Source organism: Nicotiana tabacum, chromosome 13 (genome assembly GCF_000715075.1).
Source record: "Nicotiana tabacum cultivar K326 chromosome 13, ASM71507v2, whole genome shotgun sequence".
NCBI lineage: Eukaryota > Viridiplantae > Streptophyta > Magnoliopsida > Solanales > Solanaceae > Nicotiana > Nicotiana tabacum.
Window position 1 is genome coordinate 125,149,451 of NC_134092.1, and position 19,603 is coordinate 125,169,053.

The 19,603-nt window shown below is 33.8% G+C and overlaps 1 protein-coding gene across 2 annotated transcripts; it reads left to right on the forward strand.

Moving 5' to 3' along the window:
* Positions 1-7,502: 7,502 nt before the first annotated feature.
* On the forward strand, positions 7,503-14,271 carry LOC107830000 (putative LRR receptor-like serine/threonine-protein kinase At5g10290). 2 transcript variants are annotated; one of them, XM_016657481.2, is made up of 13 exons: positions 7,768-7,839; positions 8,419-8,520; positions 8,969-9,136; positions 9,377-9,509; positions 9,658-9,729; positions 10,184-10,327; positions 10,430-10,501; positions 10,589-10,654; positions 10,780-10,844; positions 10,976-11,119; positions 11,343-11,684; positions 12,646-13,040; positions 13,663-14,271. In XM_016657481.2, exons 3-13 carry the CDS (start codon positions 9,046-9,048, stop codon positions 13,975-13,977), a joined length of 1,839 nt encoding a protein of 612 aa, XP_016512967.1. In that variant the 5' UTR covers positions 7,768-7,839; positions 8,419-8,520; positions 8,969-9,045; the 3' UTR covers positions 13,978-14,271. The 2 variants fall into 2 exon arrangements, with proteins under 2 accessions (XP_016512960.1, XP_016512967.1); XM_016657474.2 differs by lacking the exon at positions 8,419-8,520 and having other exon boundaries at positions 7,503-7,839.
* Positions 14,272-19,603: the final 5,332 nt, after the last annotated feature.

Sequence of the window (19,603 nt, forward strand, 5' to 3'; positions counted from 1 at the left end):
CAACTAGTCATATAACCCAATACGAACTTAGTCGAATCTTCAAATAACCAAAAACAACATCAAAACACAGATTACACCCGGATTCAAGCCTAAAGAACTTCTAAACTTTCAAATTCCACAAACGACGCCGAAACCTATCAAACCACATCCGATTGACCTCAAAATTTTCACACAAGTCCTAAATGACACCACGAACCTACTCCAATTCACGTAAATCAAATCCGACCGTGATATCAAAATTTCCATTGCAGGCCAAAATCACCAAAATTCCAACTTTCGCCAATTCAAGCCTAATTCTACTACAGACCTCCAAATCACAGTCCAGACACGCTCATAAGTTCAAAATTACCCAACGGAGCTAACAAAACCGTCAGAACTCCATTCCGGAATCGTCTTCACACAATTTCGACTACAGTCAAACTCCTAAGACTTAAGCTTCCGTTTTAGGGACTAAGTGTCCCAAAATACTCTGAAACCAAAAACAAGACCTCCCAACAAGTCACATAAGCAGAAAAAGATACGGGAAAAATACTAAATAGGGGATCGGGGTTAATACACTCAAAATGATCGGCCAGGTCGTTATATCCTCCACCTCTTAAAACAATCGTTCGTCCTCGAACGAGCATAAAGACATACCTGAAGTGGTGAAAAGATGAGGATAACGGCTGCGCATATCATGCTCGGCCTCCCAAGTCGCATCCTCGACCGGATGGCCCCTCCACTGAACCTTCACATAAGCAATATTCTTTGACCTCAACTTTTGAACCTGCCTATCCAAGATCACCACCGGCTCCTCAACATAAGATAAATCTTTGTCCAACTGGACTGAGCTGAAATCCAACACGTGAGACGGATCGCCGTGATACTTCCGGAGCATAGAAACATGGAAAACTGGATGAACTCTTTTTAGACTGGGAGGCAAGGCGAGCTCATAAGCAACCTCCCCAACACGTCGCAATACCTCAAATGGACCGATAAACCTTGGGCCCAGCTTGCCCTTCTTTCCGAACCTCATAACACCCTTCATGGGTGACACCCGAGCAAGACCCGCTCTCCAACCATAAATGCAACATCGCGAACCTTCCGATCCGCATAACTTTTCTGTCTGGACTGGGCTGTGCGTAGTCTATCCTGAATCACCTTAACCTTCTCCAGAGCATCCTGAACCAAGTCTGTACCCAATAAATTCATTGACTAAGGTTGTAGTCATATAACCTATGTTAGTTATATCGTTGCGATTCATAATTATATTGATCGTTTATGTAATAGCCAATATATAATTTCATTCATTAAGGTCATACGTATCGGCCATTAGTTATTCATAGCAACAATATAAGTCAATTGACTAAAGTTGTAGTCATATACTACGCTAATATTAATTACATCATTGCGATTCATAGTTATATTAATCGTTTATGTAATAGCCAATATATAATTTCATTCATTAAGGTCATACGTATCGACCATTAGTTATTCATAGTCCATGTGTAGTGTTCATTTTGACCTCAATTGTTAAATTATTTAATTCAAACCATAATAATAAGTAGATATTAATAGTAACATATAAATCCATTGACTAAGGTTGTAGTCATATAACCTATATTAATTACATCGTTGCGATTCATAGTTATATCGATCGCTTATATAATAGCCAATATATAATTTTATTCGTTAATGTCATACGTATCGGCCATTAGTTATTCATAACAACAATATAAGTCCATTGACTAAGGTTGTAGTCATATACTACGATAATGTTAATTACATCGTTGCGATTCATATTTATATTGATATTCGTTGTTGAAGTGCTAGGAACATTTAATGCTTAGCTTTTTCGATTTTTTCATTAAGATCATGTAGTGACTGTGTTCTACCCTTGTCATTAAAATGTTTGTGGATTAATATGATTTTCTTATAATATTGTCTGTTATTCTTCCTTGTATTATTGTTATACTTATTTTTCCTTGTATTATTGATAAGGAGGAAGTATTGAATCATTATTGATACTACTAAATCTGGTGAATTCAAATTTTCTTCCTCCTACTAAATCGTATATCGTATTTTTTTAAAAAGAAAATACAATAATTTGCTATACACATAAAATACAATGAAAATACAATATGATGTAAAGATTTTTCAGCTTCATCCTTATGTGAACATGAATGATTTCAGGCAGCTCATTGTTGGGAATAGGAAGAGCCTCTCCATATTTAATTTTCTGTTTTGGAGGAAAAATTATAGGGCTAAATAATTAGGAGGCCGTTGATGTAATTTCAGCCGTGTGGCCACAGTTGGGCCACATTAGTGTGGTCGTTTAGCACCTCTCATTCTAAAAATAGCCGAAAGGAAGTCAAATTGCAATTTGTTTCTTAGTTGTACTGGTACATGCATGCCATCTCTTCGATAAAGAAATCTAACAATTCTTCACGTGTTGGGAAATGTTTTCTGACTTTTGAGCAATTATACTTTTGAATTTAATCAGTGAAAAAAGGTGGTAGTTGAGAAAATTTTGACTATGTAGAAATTGAATTAGTTGATGAAAAGTGCATTAAATCCAAATCTAATGTGTATAATTTTATTTTTCAATTTATAGCGAATCGGGGAAGGGAAAGAAAAAAAGTATGTGCCGTTAAAATCAAACTTAACCATATTGTGTATAATAAAAACTTATAATGAATAAAATTTTACGTCACCAAATTTGTACTCCATATTTAATATGTGTATATAATTACTTTAAATTCAAATTTAGCATGTGTATTACTTACTTTAAAATCGAGATTGACTACAACTCTAATATGCATCAATATAGTCTTTTATTTCTCTACCTATTATTCATGATCTCTAATTTCACCTAGAAAGAAAAAGAGGAAAATAATTTAAAACTATTTTACTTTATGATTAGTAGTTTATTCTTCACTAGGTGAGATGAACGTTTGATAACCACCAAACTAAACCCTTTTTAATTTAACTTTGCCTATCATATTTCCCTGCCTAGAAGCTGTTAAAATTATATAGTAAACAAAACTCGACAAAAAATAAAAATAAAAATAGTAGCTCGACCTTCTAGATAAAATTCTGACATTTAGTCGTTGACATTTTTTTGCAATGTAATCATATTTCGAGAATCTGTTTAATGTTTAAGTATCTCATTATGGCGTAAAATGCATGTTTTGAGTGTGTTCTTAATTTTTGTGTGAGTTGCGGGATTTCACACAGTTTTTGAAGTGAAAATATGCAAATTACGTGTTTCTTACGTGCAGGAACAAACTTATGTGGAAAAGGATCAAATAGCAGAAAAATTAGGGAAAAAGACCGGAAGAGAAAAGTCTCGGACAACGAAGCGAGGTTCACTTCGCCAAACAGAGATCGGAGCAAAAGAAACCGGAAAAGTCCCGGACAGTGAAGCGAGGTTCATTTCGCCAGACCAAGACCGGAGTAGAAAAAATCAGCTTTTCCAATCCGAATTAGGAGAAGGGAAATTCACCCCATACAAATCCTAGTCACTATAAATACATCCTAAAACGTGCTTTTAAGAGAAAATCACTATTTTGGAGAGAGAAGAATTTAGGGAGGCAAGAACACACTTGGAGCAAGGAGAAGGATTCAACTTCTTGTTTTTCCATCTTTCTTCCTCTATTTTCATTATTAGTTACGAATTCTAGTATTGTAATTTTGCATACTATTATGAATAGCTAATTTGTTATCTAGAGTTTTGATGTAACCTTTTGTAGGATGAATTCTTGTTATATTTTAATATAATTGAGCTGTTGGATTTCTCTACTTGTTTAACTACGTGTTTGTTGCTGTTGATTTAATGACCATCAATTGAATGTGTCTATTTCGTGTGTACTGCTCGAGAGAGAGAGAGAGAGAGTACGCATTTAGATAGTTGTTGAACAACATCACTCCTAAAGTATGTGATAAATCAATACAGAGGGTTTAAAGGCGGGATTAGAGATAACAAAACCTTGGTGCGATCGTAGTAAGCGGTGAACTAGTGCCAGCTAGTGTAGTTCGAGAGAATACATCTAGTAAATTGTAGTAGTTGCTCGAGAGAGAATTACGACAACCAAAGTACTCACGATCGGTAAAGAATACTTAGGCGAAATTGTAGGAGGCATAGCGGGAAGGATTCCGACAATTGGAGAAATCATAACTCTAGGCCTCTTTTATCTTGTCTCCAACTTTATCCTCGTTAGCTGATAATTTTACTACTTTCTAGTATTTGTTAATTAATTAATTTAAAAATAAAAAATGATAATTTTTATAACTAGAAAATTATTTAAACTTGTATTTCTTAGCAATATTGAACAATTGTAGCTAAGCCTTAGTTCTCTATGGGATTCGACTCCGGACTTTTAGACCGGATTATATTTGCAGCGATCAATTATTATTTTAGGACTAGAGTTGGGCGTGATTAGTATCTTTCTTTGAAATTTACTATAAACATTAAATGTACATTAAAAAGATCATGGTTGAGATCGAATATGTAAATTTAATTACAGAACTCTTTAAGTATTCTCATTTAATTGGCTACTAGACAATAGAAGTTCGGCATTGACATTCACCATTCTGTCATTTCAAACTTAATTCTAATTTGGATAAAGAAGAAAATTGAAAAAAGAAAAGGTTAAAAAATACTCGCCCACACTATATTTTCTTAGGATGAAAGTTTGAGATAAATAGTCTTTAAATAGTATTCCAAATATTCGAAATCTTATTCATGGCCAAAAGGCTTGAGTGTGACACCGGTGGCTCCAGTATTGAGTAATTAATATATTTCGTTGAAAATTATACTGTATATATAAATAAATTATTTTTTTATATATATACAATAAGTTATTTTTTTTAACTTTTTCGTATATTTACTTTTTTATATTTTAGTTACATCTAGCAAATTTTTTGTTTCGCCACTAGATGACACAAACAACTATTTAATCCATGCTTAAAGTTAAATTACTTTTTCCTTGTATATAACTAATTAAGATGCATGACGTGAACGGAGTCTAGCCATTGATAGATAATAATACAGCAACGTTATACATAACAACAACGTAGTTCAGAAAATTAGAACACTTCATTCCTTTGAAAATGACGTAATACCAAATTTATTCAAAAAGAAAATAACACCCATAAATATGTATTAATCTATTTTCTCCCATATGAAAAAAAAAACCTCCAATATTTGTTTTTTCCTTTTTTATATTTCCATTAAACTACTACACCCGAACTTTCTTTTACACACAATTTTGAAATTTGTATTAAACCTTTTTATTTTGTGGAGGCGAACCATGCAATTGAATAAAGTTCAACAATTTTATCAGTGAATTGTCACTTAATTCTTAATACTAAATAAGTGTTACATATCCCACCATTAAATGTTTAATAGTAAAAGTTCTATATTTGGACTTTTAAAAGCACTTGTTTTATTACATGTTATTATATTGTTGATCACCAAAAAAGAAAAGAAAACAAGGAACAATTAGAATTAAAAAAATAAAGGGCCATCATTATTTCTGGCAAGAAAACAATATCAGTATTAAAATAATAATAAAAAAGAGCTGACAATTTTGAATGCGGGCACATTATCACTTGCTCTTTGACGAATTGATTGGTTCGAATTGTTAGGAGAATTTTCTGTCATAATTATATTCAGTGCTTCAGTTTTAAGAAACAAGTGGATACTTATTTATTATGAAAATTGTGGTAATCCATTTTTTTGTTAGGTAGCATTTAAGGCCTGTTATGTTTTATAATCAAGTTTTTTTTTCTCTTTTTGTGACCATGTTGACCCACTTACCCACATAGTATTCGAACATCCGGAGAGGATAATGTGTACGCAGATCTTAACCCTACTCATACTTCAAGAAGGTAGAGAGACGGTTTTCGATAAATCATCGGCTAAAAAAATATTTCTTAACAGGTTTAAAAAAGAAAAATAATAGTGAAGAAGGCATGTTAAGAGTAATAAAGACAAAAATAGTGACAATAATAAAACAACAAAGCAATAAGAAAATCGAAGCAAGGAAAACAATATGTAGTAATAAAGCATGAAAAATAAGATTATACGGGAATGATAACGATCATAGTAATATGAAAAATACGTGACAAATATGGTATCTCAAGCTCGACTACCTACTAATATTTTATCCTAATCCTTGCCCTCCATATCTTATATCTAGGGTCATATTTTCGATAAACTGGAAATATATTATCATGTCTAATCACTTATTCTCAATATTTTTTTGGAGTACCTTTTCCTCTGGTATATAAACTTTAATGATATGCATTAATTCTTTTATATGTAACTAAGGTGTTGGAAGGTGTAAGTAAATATTTATCCTTTTCCTCCCCCAATCAAAATAAAAAAGAAAAAAGAAATAAAGAAAAAGATAGTTAAGTGCTTCCTAAGTTATGTTATGAAAGTTAATGATAGCATTATATAATGTCAGAGGAAGTATCACTACTAGGTGATATGTATTACACATGCAAGTGGTTAAGGATATTATTGGTCAATATTTTGGTAATTTTTATCTTCTTTTTTGGTCAATATTTTGGGATTCTTTTATCTTCTTTTGAAGTCAAACTCAATCTCTTTCAGTTAGGTAAAAGTGAAGTGCCACTTTGGATTCTTGTTTCCTTGGGAAATTAACTTTAACATTTAGAAAGTTGTTTGTAATATTCTCAATAATGAGTTAATCTTATATTGATTCAATTTCTTTTAAAGTACTATCATATAAATCAAAATAAGTTTCTTGACCCTGAAAAAATGTTAAAAAGGCAAAAGATTTGTGCAATTGACTCATCATTTAGAAGTTTGAAAAAAGACATATCCAAATTTTAGTTTCTTTTACAACTTTGGAATTTGTAGTTCTATAGTGCAGTGCCTAATACTTTAACAAAAAGGTTTTATGCTTTAATGCAACTTGAAATTCTATTATAGTTGACTCAAACTTTTTCATATTCTAAAAGTAGAATTTTATTCTTTACTTCATAATACCTTAATTAACAACAAAAAGATTTTCATAAAAACTTTGGATTCCCCCCTTAACAACAATTTTTTTTTCACCTTTCCTGAATTAGAAGAATTTTTTATTAATAATTAGAATAAGGGGACCCCTCCACAAAGAATTTTTTTTCCAGTAAATTATTTTTTTTAATCATGTGATATTTCAAAATTCATTGATTTAACTAATTCAAATTTACATTGAGTAAGCTCAATAAGAAGTGAATTTAAAAAAAATATTTTTTTATGTTTCAAACCCGAAAATTATAAGGGTAGAAATATTCTACCATTGCACCAAACCAATAATGTCTCAGTCTCACACTCTCACTGTGAAACACCAAAGACCTTTCCATTTGTTAATTCCTTCTTCACTATTACTACCATTTACCAGTAAAAGGAAGTGGGGTCCACTTCCAGTTAGCCACCAAGAGAGTCGGAAAGGTTGTATATGACCTTGTCTATTTCTAGGAATTAGTTCTACTAAGAAAACTAACGCAATAATTGCAGAGACCATATGCAGATATAAGCTTTCTTTAATATTGAAGCCAAAAAAGAAGCTTTCTTTTAAGTTCTTTTACATTAACAGCTTCATATGAAATCAGATGACTTTTTATCTCTCTTACATGCCCGTCTCTATCTAATACTAATGATCTAATTCTAACGGTAATCTCCGCCGGTAAACTTCTACAGCACCGGCACCGACGTGGACGGGTAATCCGGGTAAGCACACCTCTCTCTCTCTCTCTCTCTATCTCTCTATCTCTTGTTCAAACTCTGCTATTTCATTCACCCTTTGTTCATTCACAGCTCAAAAGTCTGGTGCTTGTTTAAAGGTACTTAACTTACCCATCTCATATTCATGTTTTGGTCCTTTTTCCATATTCTGTTAATTCATTTTATTTGCTTAGTATGTTAAAAATGGTAGTTTGAAGCTTTAGATATGGTGGGTTTATGATTTTGACTTGGATTAATGAAGTTAAAAAAGTGAACTTTTTTAGCTTGTGAGAAGTGGAATTGGAAAATATATTTCTTGATGGATTTTGTGAAGTTGAGGATGTGGGGTTCCTTTTTTGGTGTGGTGTAGTTTTTGGAATAAAAAGGGTGGATTTGTTTACATTTTTGGTTTTTTCTGATGCATATGGTGAAAGGAGAAGAAGGTAAATTTAAATTTTTAACCATAGGCAAGAGACAATGTAAAAAGACAGAAACTTGGACTTTTGTAGAGTGGTTAACTTGGATTTTGGTGAGTCTGGTTAAATTTTAGGAATTCTTATGGTTGGAAAAGGTGATTTGATAATTTACATGGTCATTTTTATCTACAACCTTTCTTGTTTCATTTGTTGGAGATTTTCTTTTGTTATGGTTCATTACTCACTTTCTGTACTTGAGGAAATGAGGGAGTTATTTAGCAGGTTTGTTATTGCTGCATTTCATGAATTTCTTGTGGTCCCATATCCGATAGACAATCGAGGAACTACTGGCGTTTGGTCTTTATTCAGGAAAGAAAAGGATAGGTCCGTTAACTGTTGAAATTTGTGAATCAATTATTTTAACTGTTGAAATTTGTGAATTAATTGTTCTTTTGGGATGGTTGGCATTATTGGTAGAGCTGAAGAATTGTTTGAATGGAAATGACAAGTGTTCAATTGTTCTTTCAACTCTTGATAACTTTACGATTCTTCAATACTGCTACAGTTTGCTCTTAAGGGATTTTCAGTTAAAAGTATGTGTTTTGTAGTGGTTACATGTTATGTACATTATTCTACAAGTTTTGTTGATAGATGGGCATTAATGTAGTGCTGTAACTATGCTTTTTATTTGATTGATCTATATCATTGACTGCTATTTTATTCTTCTCCGTCTAGGGCCGGATATCTTTTTTCCATATTTCTTTATGCTTAGCTGTTGCCCTTGAGGGTATACTAATTTTGCTCTTATTAATCTTTCTAATATATTTTTCAGAACCACCACCTGTTCATATACCAAAGAAGATGGTGTGTTGTGTCACAGTGATGAAAGGCAACAAATTTACTTGATCTATGGAATTGAACCTCATCTGCAATATGGAGCTGTTCTTAGCAGTTTTGACATTATCGTCTCTCTATTCATTTGTCGCACCAGATGCCCAGGGTATACACTTCTTCCTTTTTCTACTTTATCAAATTACCAAAGAGATCGCCCTCTGCTGTATTCTTTTCATTCTGGTACTCTTTTAACCATTCAAATGTATAAGGAAAATTTAGATTATCTTTTCATTCTTTCTGCATTCATAATATCTACATTATGCTTCTTATGATTAAATGTTGTATCTGTTCTGCTAGTAAAGAAGGGTGACATTCTGTTATTTTGTAATCTCTGACCTTGTTTTAGGAGATGCACTGTTTGCATTGAAGAGTTCACTAAACGCTTCGAGGGATCAACTTTCTGATTGGAACCAGAATCAAGTTAACCCATGCACTTGGTCAAAAATCACTTGTGACGACAACAGCAATGTCATCATGGTGTAAGTTTGAAGCTATTCCGAGAGCCATTTTGATCACGTTGTACATTATACGATTATGTCGCAGTTTGCATCCCCAACACTTAAGCTTTTGTCGGTCAACTACCATTCTGAAACGTGATTTTTTATGGTGTCCGAGCTTTGTTTGCAGGTCATTGTCAAACATGGGGTTCGCTGGCACTTTAACTCCAAGATTAGGTGTTCTAAAGAATCTTAATACTCTGTACGTATAGAGAACTTGTTGAATATTGTTCGATTGAATGCTAATGTGTATTTACAATATACTTATATTGGTTTCTTGGAATTTCATTACTCTACACTCCTTTTAGTCTTTGGATTTTGAGTCAAAGGGCACATTTTAATCCTGACGTCTGTATATAAATCACTCTACTTAAAATTATGGTGTTATTTATGGACGAGGTGAAATATTTTGCATCTGGCATTTCACGAGTCTTTGCATCGTCATTTCTTATCAGTTATCACATTATTCTCGTAGTGCCTCTGATGAACACTATAATGTGATAACTCTCAACTTTTGCTGAGAAGATCCTTATAAATAAAGCTTTCTTCCTTGTTAGAGGAAGTTCTACATTAATTAGATTTCTGAACTCATATCACTTTTCATGTCTTTAGTTATGTTGTGTACTGAACTGACTGGGTTGTCAACATCCTGGCAGTTCCTTGCAAGGAAATGGAATAACTGGTAAAATTCCTGAACAGCTAGGAAATTTAACCGGCTTGACCATGTTGGATCTGGAAAATAACCGTTTGTCTGGAGAAATACCTGCTTCCCTGGGCAATCTGAAAAAGCTTCAGTTTCTGTAAGTAATGGAGTATTATTTCATTGATTATTGCTTTTCTATAACTGAGCTTTATTTTGGGTTGTTAGGCTAAGGAGTCAACTTCAATGTTTCTTTGAGCAGGTTTTTGAGTCAAAACAATCTGACTGGGACAATCCCTGAGTCGCTTTCAGGCCTTACCAACTTGATTAATCTGTAAGTGAATCATTTAGTCTGATTTTTGATGTGTTTATAGTCTGTACCATGTTATATTAACCTGATTCAGTGGTTTCTCTTTGACAGTCAGCTTGCTTTAAATGATCTTACTGGCAAAGTTCCCGATAGTTTGTTCCAAGTCCCAAAATACAAGTATGCAGATATCGATTCTTGCAATGCTCAATTGAAAATAATTTGAACATTATTTTATAATAGTTCCAGCCTCCTTCGCATGAGGTGTGACTGTTGATATTAGTTTAACTCAGTTTGCTTATTAGTTTTTCAGATAACCATTTGAATTGTGGCTTAAACTTCAGTCATCGTTGTGTGTCTGACAATGAAGGTAATTCAACGAGCAAATACTACATGTTTGAACTACAATTACTTAATGTGGACGTTAGGGTTTGCTGGAGATGTTTGGTATTAAGATAATTTATTGTCCCTGGCCAATTCTAAAAGTTGAAATCTTGGCAGGTTCTCCAAGTAAATCAAAAACTGGGCTCGTAATTGGTATTGTTGGTGGATTTCTTGGAATTATCCTTCTTGGGGGATTTATGCTATTTTTCTGGCGGGGGAGGAACAAAGGCTACAAACGTGAAATCTTTGTTGATGTTCCAGGTCCGTAACAACTGTTTTTCACAATATTAACTTCAATTTGTGTTGTTTGCTCTCAAAAAAAGAAAAAGGCTAAAGCTGTTATCCGTTGTTACATCTCGTAGTTCCATCTTGTGTTGGAGATGAGTTGTTTAATCAGCATTACTTTAATTGTGTGCACTATAAGATGTTGTAGGTCCATTGAGTATGTTGTGACATTTTCCTGGTGTTTGTTTGGTGTGCTCAGGTGAGGTTGACAGGCGAATTCCATTTGGTCAATTGAGGAGATTTGCATGGAGGGAGTTGCAACTTGCTACTGATAACTTTAGTGAAAAGAATGTTCTTGGACAGGGAGGTTTTGGCAAGGTTTATAAAGGAGTGCTCAATGACAGCACTAAAGTTGCTGTGAAAAGATTAACCGACTATGAGAGTCCTGGGGGAGATGCTGCATTTCAGCGTGAAGTTGAGATGATCAGTGTGGCTGTTCATAGGAATCTTTTGCGGCTTATAGGATTTTGCACCACACCGACTGAACGCTTGCTAGTATACCCATATATGCAGAACCTAAGTGTTGCCTATCGTCTACGAGGTATTTAATTTTTCACAGTAGAGCCTATATCCATGTTTTGAAGTTGGCTTTCTCTTGTATATCTCAATTTCAAATTGTCGAGGATCATCTTTTTTCTAGTGTTACTATTACTCTTTTAAACAAACTCAGCTAAATTTCTACAGAAGTTATATAAACTGAGATGTTGTTGGAGATGTGAAAGATAGTTGGGAGATGCGAAGGTTTAAGGAAGGGGAACATTCTCTCTTGTGGCAGCTAAATTTCTACAAAAGTCTGAAATTTTTTATTGTCAAGAGTCTTAAGTGTCCTTTACATATGATACCGAGTAACTTTGACAGATGGGAAGAAATCACGTAGTGTTTGTCTTCCCTGGGATTTGAACCTGGGATATGGTTCTCAATCCACTTAATTAACCACTAGGCCACACCTTTGGGTGCGTGCTTGTCGTGTTAGATTATATGTTGATCATAGGAGGACAGATTTTCACTCGAGTTCCTTTCTCATGTTTTATTTCTTGATTCTTTTTGTTTAGACTTGTGAATAGTCACTAGAAGTTTAAATGGCCTTTGCTAGATAACCATGAGTAAAATTCCGGGTGCTTCCTGCTTTTTCCCAGGGAAAATTAGACTTAGACAAGTTCGAGCAGATAATAAAGGAGTATTGCATAGGTGCTCAATATTCTTAATATTTTGTAGAAGCATTTAGTTCTCTTTAGTCTTCAAGAGCCATATTGAATTATACCTCATCAAAAGGGAACTCTGCAACATGAATTGAGGTCGATTTCTATAATGAGAGGTTAATTGAGTTCATGAATCCATTCTTGTGCATTCATCATTTCCCTGAAAAGCTGAGTTTTTGAAAACCTTGCATGAATTGAAGATAACGCGTGCAGTAGTCAGTCAAGCTTTAAAGTTCAGCATATTTCTCGCAGAATTGATGAGATTGTGGGGGTTTCTTATTTGTAGTATTTTATCAAATGCAGAAATTAAACCTGGAGAGACTGTTTTAGATTGGGCAACCAGGAAGCGTGTGGCACTGGGCACTGCACGTGGACTTGAGTACTTGCACGAACACTGTAATCCAAAAATTATTCACCGTGATGTTAAAGCAGCTAATGTTTTACTAGATGAAGATTTTGAAGCTGTAGTTGGTGATTTTGGCTTGGCAAAGTTAGTTGATGTTAGGAAAACCAATGTGACAACTCAAGTTCGTGGTACAATGGGCCATATAGCTCCTGAATACTTGTCCACAGGGAAATCATCAGAAAAAACTGATGTTTTTGGATATGGAATCATGCTTTTGGAGATTGTAACTGGTCAACGCGCAATAGACTTCTCACGCCTAGAAGAAGAAGATGATGTCTTGTTACTTGACCATGTAAGTGTACCTAACTCAATGACCGATACTAACTCTGATTCAATTGATCTGCATATAGTTCCTAATGGCTATTGCATAACCGATACTAACTCTGATTCAATTGATCTGCATATAGTTCCTAATGGCTATTGCATATTTACTTTTATTGTGACATCTAAAACAATTCAGTTTCTTTTAAGTTTTATTTTATTATCTTACCTTTGCTGATTATACTTCCACTCTTCTTTAAGTTGCATGGTTTTGCGGGCTCATTGTCCATTACAAGACATAAATTGTATAATTCTGTTTTTTTTTGCTTTCTTGATTTATATAATCTTGATATTCAGCTTGTAGGACCAAAAAGAAGTGTCATTTTCCACATAGCATTATTATGCAAACGCTTTGCATGTCAGACATACGTCTAAATACTTGAGCCTCTTTTATCGGACACCCTTTTTAGGAGTAAGATAAACTAGTGGAAAATTAAAGTGAAATTAACAATGAGAAGACGCTAAATTTTCTTGCAGGCGTGGGCCCTGAACCTAGGTTTTTAATTTGCTTGATAAGCTCTCTGCAATCTTCGCTTTTATAGGACCTTTTTGTAGTATCGGTTACTGAAATTACTGCATGTGCCATCTTAAAGGTCAAAAAACTGCAAAGGGAGAAAAGGCTAGATGCTATTGTTGACCGCAATCTGCACAAAAACTATAACATGGATGAAGTAGAGATGATGATTCAAGTTGCATTGCTTTGCACTCAAGGATCGCCAGAGGACCGTCCAGCAATGTCAGAGGTAGTACGAATGCTGGAAGGAGAAGGGCTTGCTGAGCGGTGGGAAGAATGGCAGCATGTCGAAGTTACACGTAGGCAAGAATACGAGAGACTACAACGTCGATTTGATTGGGGCGAAGATTCAATCTATAATCAAGATGCCGTTGAGTTATCTGGTGGAAGATGACAAATCTGTATTTCCAAACAAGTACATAATTTCCTGTAATAGTCTCTTTGATGCATAGAGCTGGCTGCTAAATGGCATGCAATTGATGTTTTAATATTGCTTGTGCCATATCTTGATTGTATCTTTTTTCACGTGCTTCTCTTATTTAATCAATTATTTTTCCTGTATGCTTGGCCTGTGCAGCGACATAACGTATCAACCATTTTCTTTTTGTTTCTTTTGTTTTTTTCCCTTCTTTCTCAAGATCTGCAAATTGTAACATTAATCCTTGTTATAGAGATTCGTTTTGCTCAACCTGAAGGTCTCTAGTCAAGCATTCTTGTTTATTGTACGTTTGCATCAGATGCAATAATCCCAAAAATGGAACTGACCAGTAAAATATTTCTTTGACAGGTCTTTGTTGATATCTGCAGGGAAAAGGTTACATTTTTTGCTATGTTTAAGTGACTATCTAATATGCAATATTTATGTTCCTACTTCACATATTCATTGTTTCTTAATAAGGTAGAGGTAAGTACTGCGTACATACTACCCTCCCCAGATCCCACTTGTGGAAATACACCGGGTATGTTGTTGTTGTTGTTGCTCACATAGTCATTGTGAAGAGGTTATGCTTTCCTGGAATTCACATACTTTGGTAGTGGATTACATCACAAGGAAAGCTAATCCTCTTGTGTAGCTAGGTTACATAAAAGTAATATGTACGATTTTCTTGTCCGAGACTAGATACTGGTTTTACATTTGCAGATACTGTTGCCTCGGCTTGAACATTGTTGTTTGCCTTTCGCCATGCATGTCCTCTTGACCATTGGCTGTGACGGCGATTTCCTCCCTCACTTTCATCAGCAAGAAGATGCTGTGGTGTCCTTTCCGAGTTCCTCTGCTCCATATCTTCTAAGTGAACGTTGCACTTATTGTAATCTGCACCCGCCATTGCAAGAGCCTCAACTGACATGGTTTTCGCTCTTTATTCTCTCTCTGTCAAATTGCAAATGCTTCAAATGAGGTAAGTTTTAGTACATTGGAGAAGTAATATTTATACTTGTTCCGCCCCTACATCCCGTGCTTTACTCTTCTTTCCTTTTTTGATATGAAATTCTGACTTGTGAAGAGTTATAACAGCCTAGACTTTATACAACAGAACATATGAATTTGTTGATATATCCGTGACTCGAGTTGCTTTTTCACTTTTTCCACTAGGAATTAAATGGTTTGTGGACACTTTTTTGCAAGTGGTTATATTAGATTGATGGATTCTTTATGGGGAAATTGACACTATATAGCCACTTTCAAAATAATAGTCGAAAAATTGTATATTTTTTTTGTATATATATGCACTTTCTGTATGTTATATACAAAAATTATACAAATTTTATACACTTTTTCGGCTAACGAATGTAAATAATTTCTGGCGCGGACAAAAAGTGAAAAAAAACCAGAGGTAAGATATTTACTCATGAGAGAGTTGTGTCCATTGAATGTTTGAAGAGAGCTTGTATCACCAGTTGTTGTAGGGAACTCTGGAAATTTGAACACTTGGTTGAAATTGACATTTGTGATTCAAAGAATAGAGATATGTGGTGAGGAGTAGATGAAGAGATTTACTAAAAGGGAGATCAACATAAATCTTCTACTTATCTGGCTAACTTTTCATTCTTAATTTTTTGTCATTTTTGGATTGGGAAAAACTTAGCTACCTGTTTGGTTTACAAAAGTTCCAAAACAATTGGAAAACATATATTGGAGGATGATTTCGAAAAATGTTTTCCCTCCTCTCACTAGGGAAGTGGGTCATTTTCCTGAAATTGGAGGACCAAACATTTAAGTTGACCAAATATGGAAAAAATGGAATCCATACCAAACACACCCTAAACCAAAATTTTGAAACTCACTCTCAAAAGCTTAGAAGAGAATTCTATAATATTAAAGCAAATGTATTCCAGAAATTCATTTCTTGCTTAATTTTTGACAAGACGTAATAGAAAATGGGATTGTTACACATATAGCATGTTAGATTCATTGTTTACTTTTTTAGCTGGTATATATAGATTATATACATCTATACACGTATTATACATAAATTATATACCCGTCGGCTATTTTTAGTTTAAGAGATTAGTTGGGCGGCAATTATACATAAATTTTGAGGAACGTGTGTAACCAAATGGGCTTTGTAGACAAGTAAGGGTTGGCAAAAGAAAGAGGACGAAGTGAAGCTTGAAATTGGGCCATTCCCAAAAGTATGACTTGGACTTTAAAGAAGAGTGTAGATGGGGAAATAACATGGGCTAGCCAGTTTTCGGACTGATAATTGAAAAATAGCCACTGTTTTGCTGCAACACGGAAAGTTCCAGCATAATATACTGGAGATTGGTGAACCTGTGCATGAACTTTCAGCATATTATGCTGGAACTCCAGCACACGGAAAGTTCCAGCATAATATACTGGAGATTGGAGCACCTGTGTATGGACTTCCAGCATATTATGCTGGACTAGTATATTATGCTGGAATTCCAGTATATTATGCTGGAAGTTCACATGTAAAAATTTTGAACTCCAATATATTATGCTGGAATATTTTTCGGGTTTTGAACAATGTTTTCGTTCAGATTTATCTTTACATGAAAAATGACTAAATTTCGATTACTTTTGAAATCGTGACTATTTTTTAATTATCACTTATAAATCTGGTTATTTTTTAATTTCACCCGTGTAGATGTCATTTGGCCTAAGTTTGTTGTACTGGTTTAGCTTAAAGACTAAAACGTTTTTACTGTAATAGTGTAACAACATTTCACACAATTTCTATATATTCTAAGTGATCTGAACTTCTGTCTGAGCTCTCCGATGATAACTACAAGTGATAATGTTTAACTTTTATATGTTAATAGTATATATATATATATATATATATATATATATATATATATATATATATATATATATATGTCGATTATCATGTCTCACGCTAGCCTATAGGTAACGCCACGGGCCATAATAAGTAATGTTACTTAGCCGGAAAGTAATAAAAATGGCGTGTGGTAGCCTCTATCTAAGGTGGTGTTTATTTTTTATCCACCAATTTTAATATTGAGCAAAAATAGCCACTACTCTATTAAAATTAATATGAAAAGATATTTTTACCCTTTCTTCTATTTCTTTTCTTCCCAAACCTTACTTTATACGCTTCTCTCGATTTATACCCAATATGAAAAGTTCAGAGCCAAACTTTCGCTCCCTCTCATGAATATCGTTCCTGCATGCAACTCTTTGTGATTTTGTTCCTGCTCAGCCCACGCTATTCTCTGTGTATACTTTGTCCAACTTAATCTCTACTCCTTTGTCATCTTCTCTACATCGAACTTGTATGTTTTCGATTTTGCTTTTATGCATTTTTCTTTTTGTATATCTCTAATCGTGATCAATGCTGTGTTTGTCATCAAGTATGTGTGAAATGTCCAAAATAATGATTATAACTTGATTCGCTGAGAAATAAGGAGTGGATTTTTGTTCTTTTGGCATTGAAATGTGTTTGTGGTTCAATCAATATATTGATTATGTAAGGACATTTCAGAAAAATAGTCCTAATCAATATATTGATTATGTAAGGACATTTCAGAAAAATAGTCCTAAGAATATATAAGCTAATTGTGTTTAGAAATTTTAGTTAACTGTGCTTCTATTAAAGCTGCATCTAATTAGGTCCCGGATTTTAGTTTTTTAGTTTAAATATTAAGGACATTTCAGAAAAATAGTCCTAAGAATTTGTAAGCTAACTGTGTTTAGGAATTTTAGTAAACTGTGCTTCTATTAAAGATGCATCTAATTAGGTCCTGGATTTTAGTTTTTTAGTTTAAATATTAAGGACATTTCAGAAAAATAGTCCTAAGAATTTGTAAGCTATCTGTGTTTAGGAATTTTAGTAAACTGTGCTTCTATTAAAGATGCATCTAATTAGGTTCCAGATTTTAATTTTTTAGTTTAAATATTAAGGACATTTCAGAAAAATAGTCCTAAGAATTTGTAAGCTAACTGTGTTTAGGAATTTTAGTTAACTGTGCTTCTATTAAAGATGCATCTAATTAGTTCCTGGATTTTAGTTTTTTACTTTAAATATTAAGGACATTTCAGAAAAATAGTTCTAATGTTTACGTTCTATTTCCTTCTTTGTAGTGTGCTAATGGAAAGAGATCGTGTTTTCGAGTTTGATGATTGGCGTAATTCGATGAGCTATTGGAAAAGAGATTTTTAGTATAAGGAAACAATAAAAAGTTTCTTGTCGAACACGTAATGGAAGAAGTTGAGAGATGGTGTTTTCGGAAACTTTTTTCGATTACAAGGTGTGAAGTTCTGTGGTAAACTTATTCATTCTGTGTTGCTTTCAGAAATTGTAAGCAATGACTCGAATTCAATGGCATTCAAGGTTTTTGATCATGAAGTGAAGTTTATACGTGAAGCGTGATAATTACTGGGTTGAAATGTTCTTCTTCAGTGGACTTCAAAGTTTTGAGTGAAAGAGATAATAGGCTTTCGAAAGTCTACTTCCCTGGAAAGGATAGAATCGAGTTAGGCGATTTGTGGTATTTTATTACTAGTCACCCATATAGTACAATTGCATCATTTGTAGGCAGCCATGGCGATGCAGTGAAGTTGGAAACAATTTATTTTGTTGAATCTGTGTTGATGGGGAAGCGCAAGAATCAGAATGTGTCTGAGCGGGTAATGAAAATCGTAGATGACGATGAACACTGCTTTTCTTTCAATTGGGGCTCTTTTTGTTATGAAAAGTTACTCAAATCATTGAAGAGTTGCTTGAAGCCCAAACAAAATACTTCAGACAATGAGAATGAGAATGAGAATGAGAAAGAGAAAGAGAAAGAGAAAGAGAAAGATAAAGAGATGGTCAATTATACTATACTTGGCTTCCCTTTCGCCTTCTGTGTTTGGATTATGGAAGTATTCCCAGTTTTTCAGGAAAAATCGTTTGTGAACTTCAGAGAATGTGGGTTCCCTCGGATGCTATGTTATTCAGATATGAAATCTCCACATTATGACACCCTATGTAAAAAGTACTTCCATAATGAAAAAAGTAAGTTAATAGGACTACTAGCTATTTTTTTGTTTATGTGTTTTAGTTCTAAATACTTACGTTTTTTTTCTTATATAATAGTTGTTTCAGTTGCTCGAGATGGTACCATTTCTTTCTTCTGAAGAAGATGCAGAGCCCGCTACTGTGCATGTGCCATTATCTCAAGATCAAAGTTCAATGCCTTCAACACAATTTGATGAAGTCTTGCTTAAGGAAATTGTTAACGTAGGTTTTCTGTCTTTGAATACCATTAGTTTTTTATTTGCTTATTTTTGCTTAAGAGACTTTTTTGTTTTTATGGTTTTTGATTCATAGATTATCGAAGAAGTTCAAAAAGGATATGCAGGCAGAAAGTGCTAGAATACATCAAAAAATAGATTTATCAGAAAAAAGGATTCAAAATAACATCAAGGTAACATGTGTTTAATTTCTGAGCTTCTAAATTCAAATTCAGGACTAGATGTCCTTAATTTCTGTGCTTGTAACTCTAAGTTAATGACACCCCGTCCTTAATTTTTGAGCTTGTAACTCTAAGTG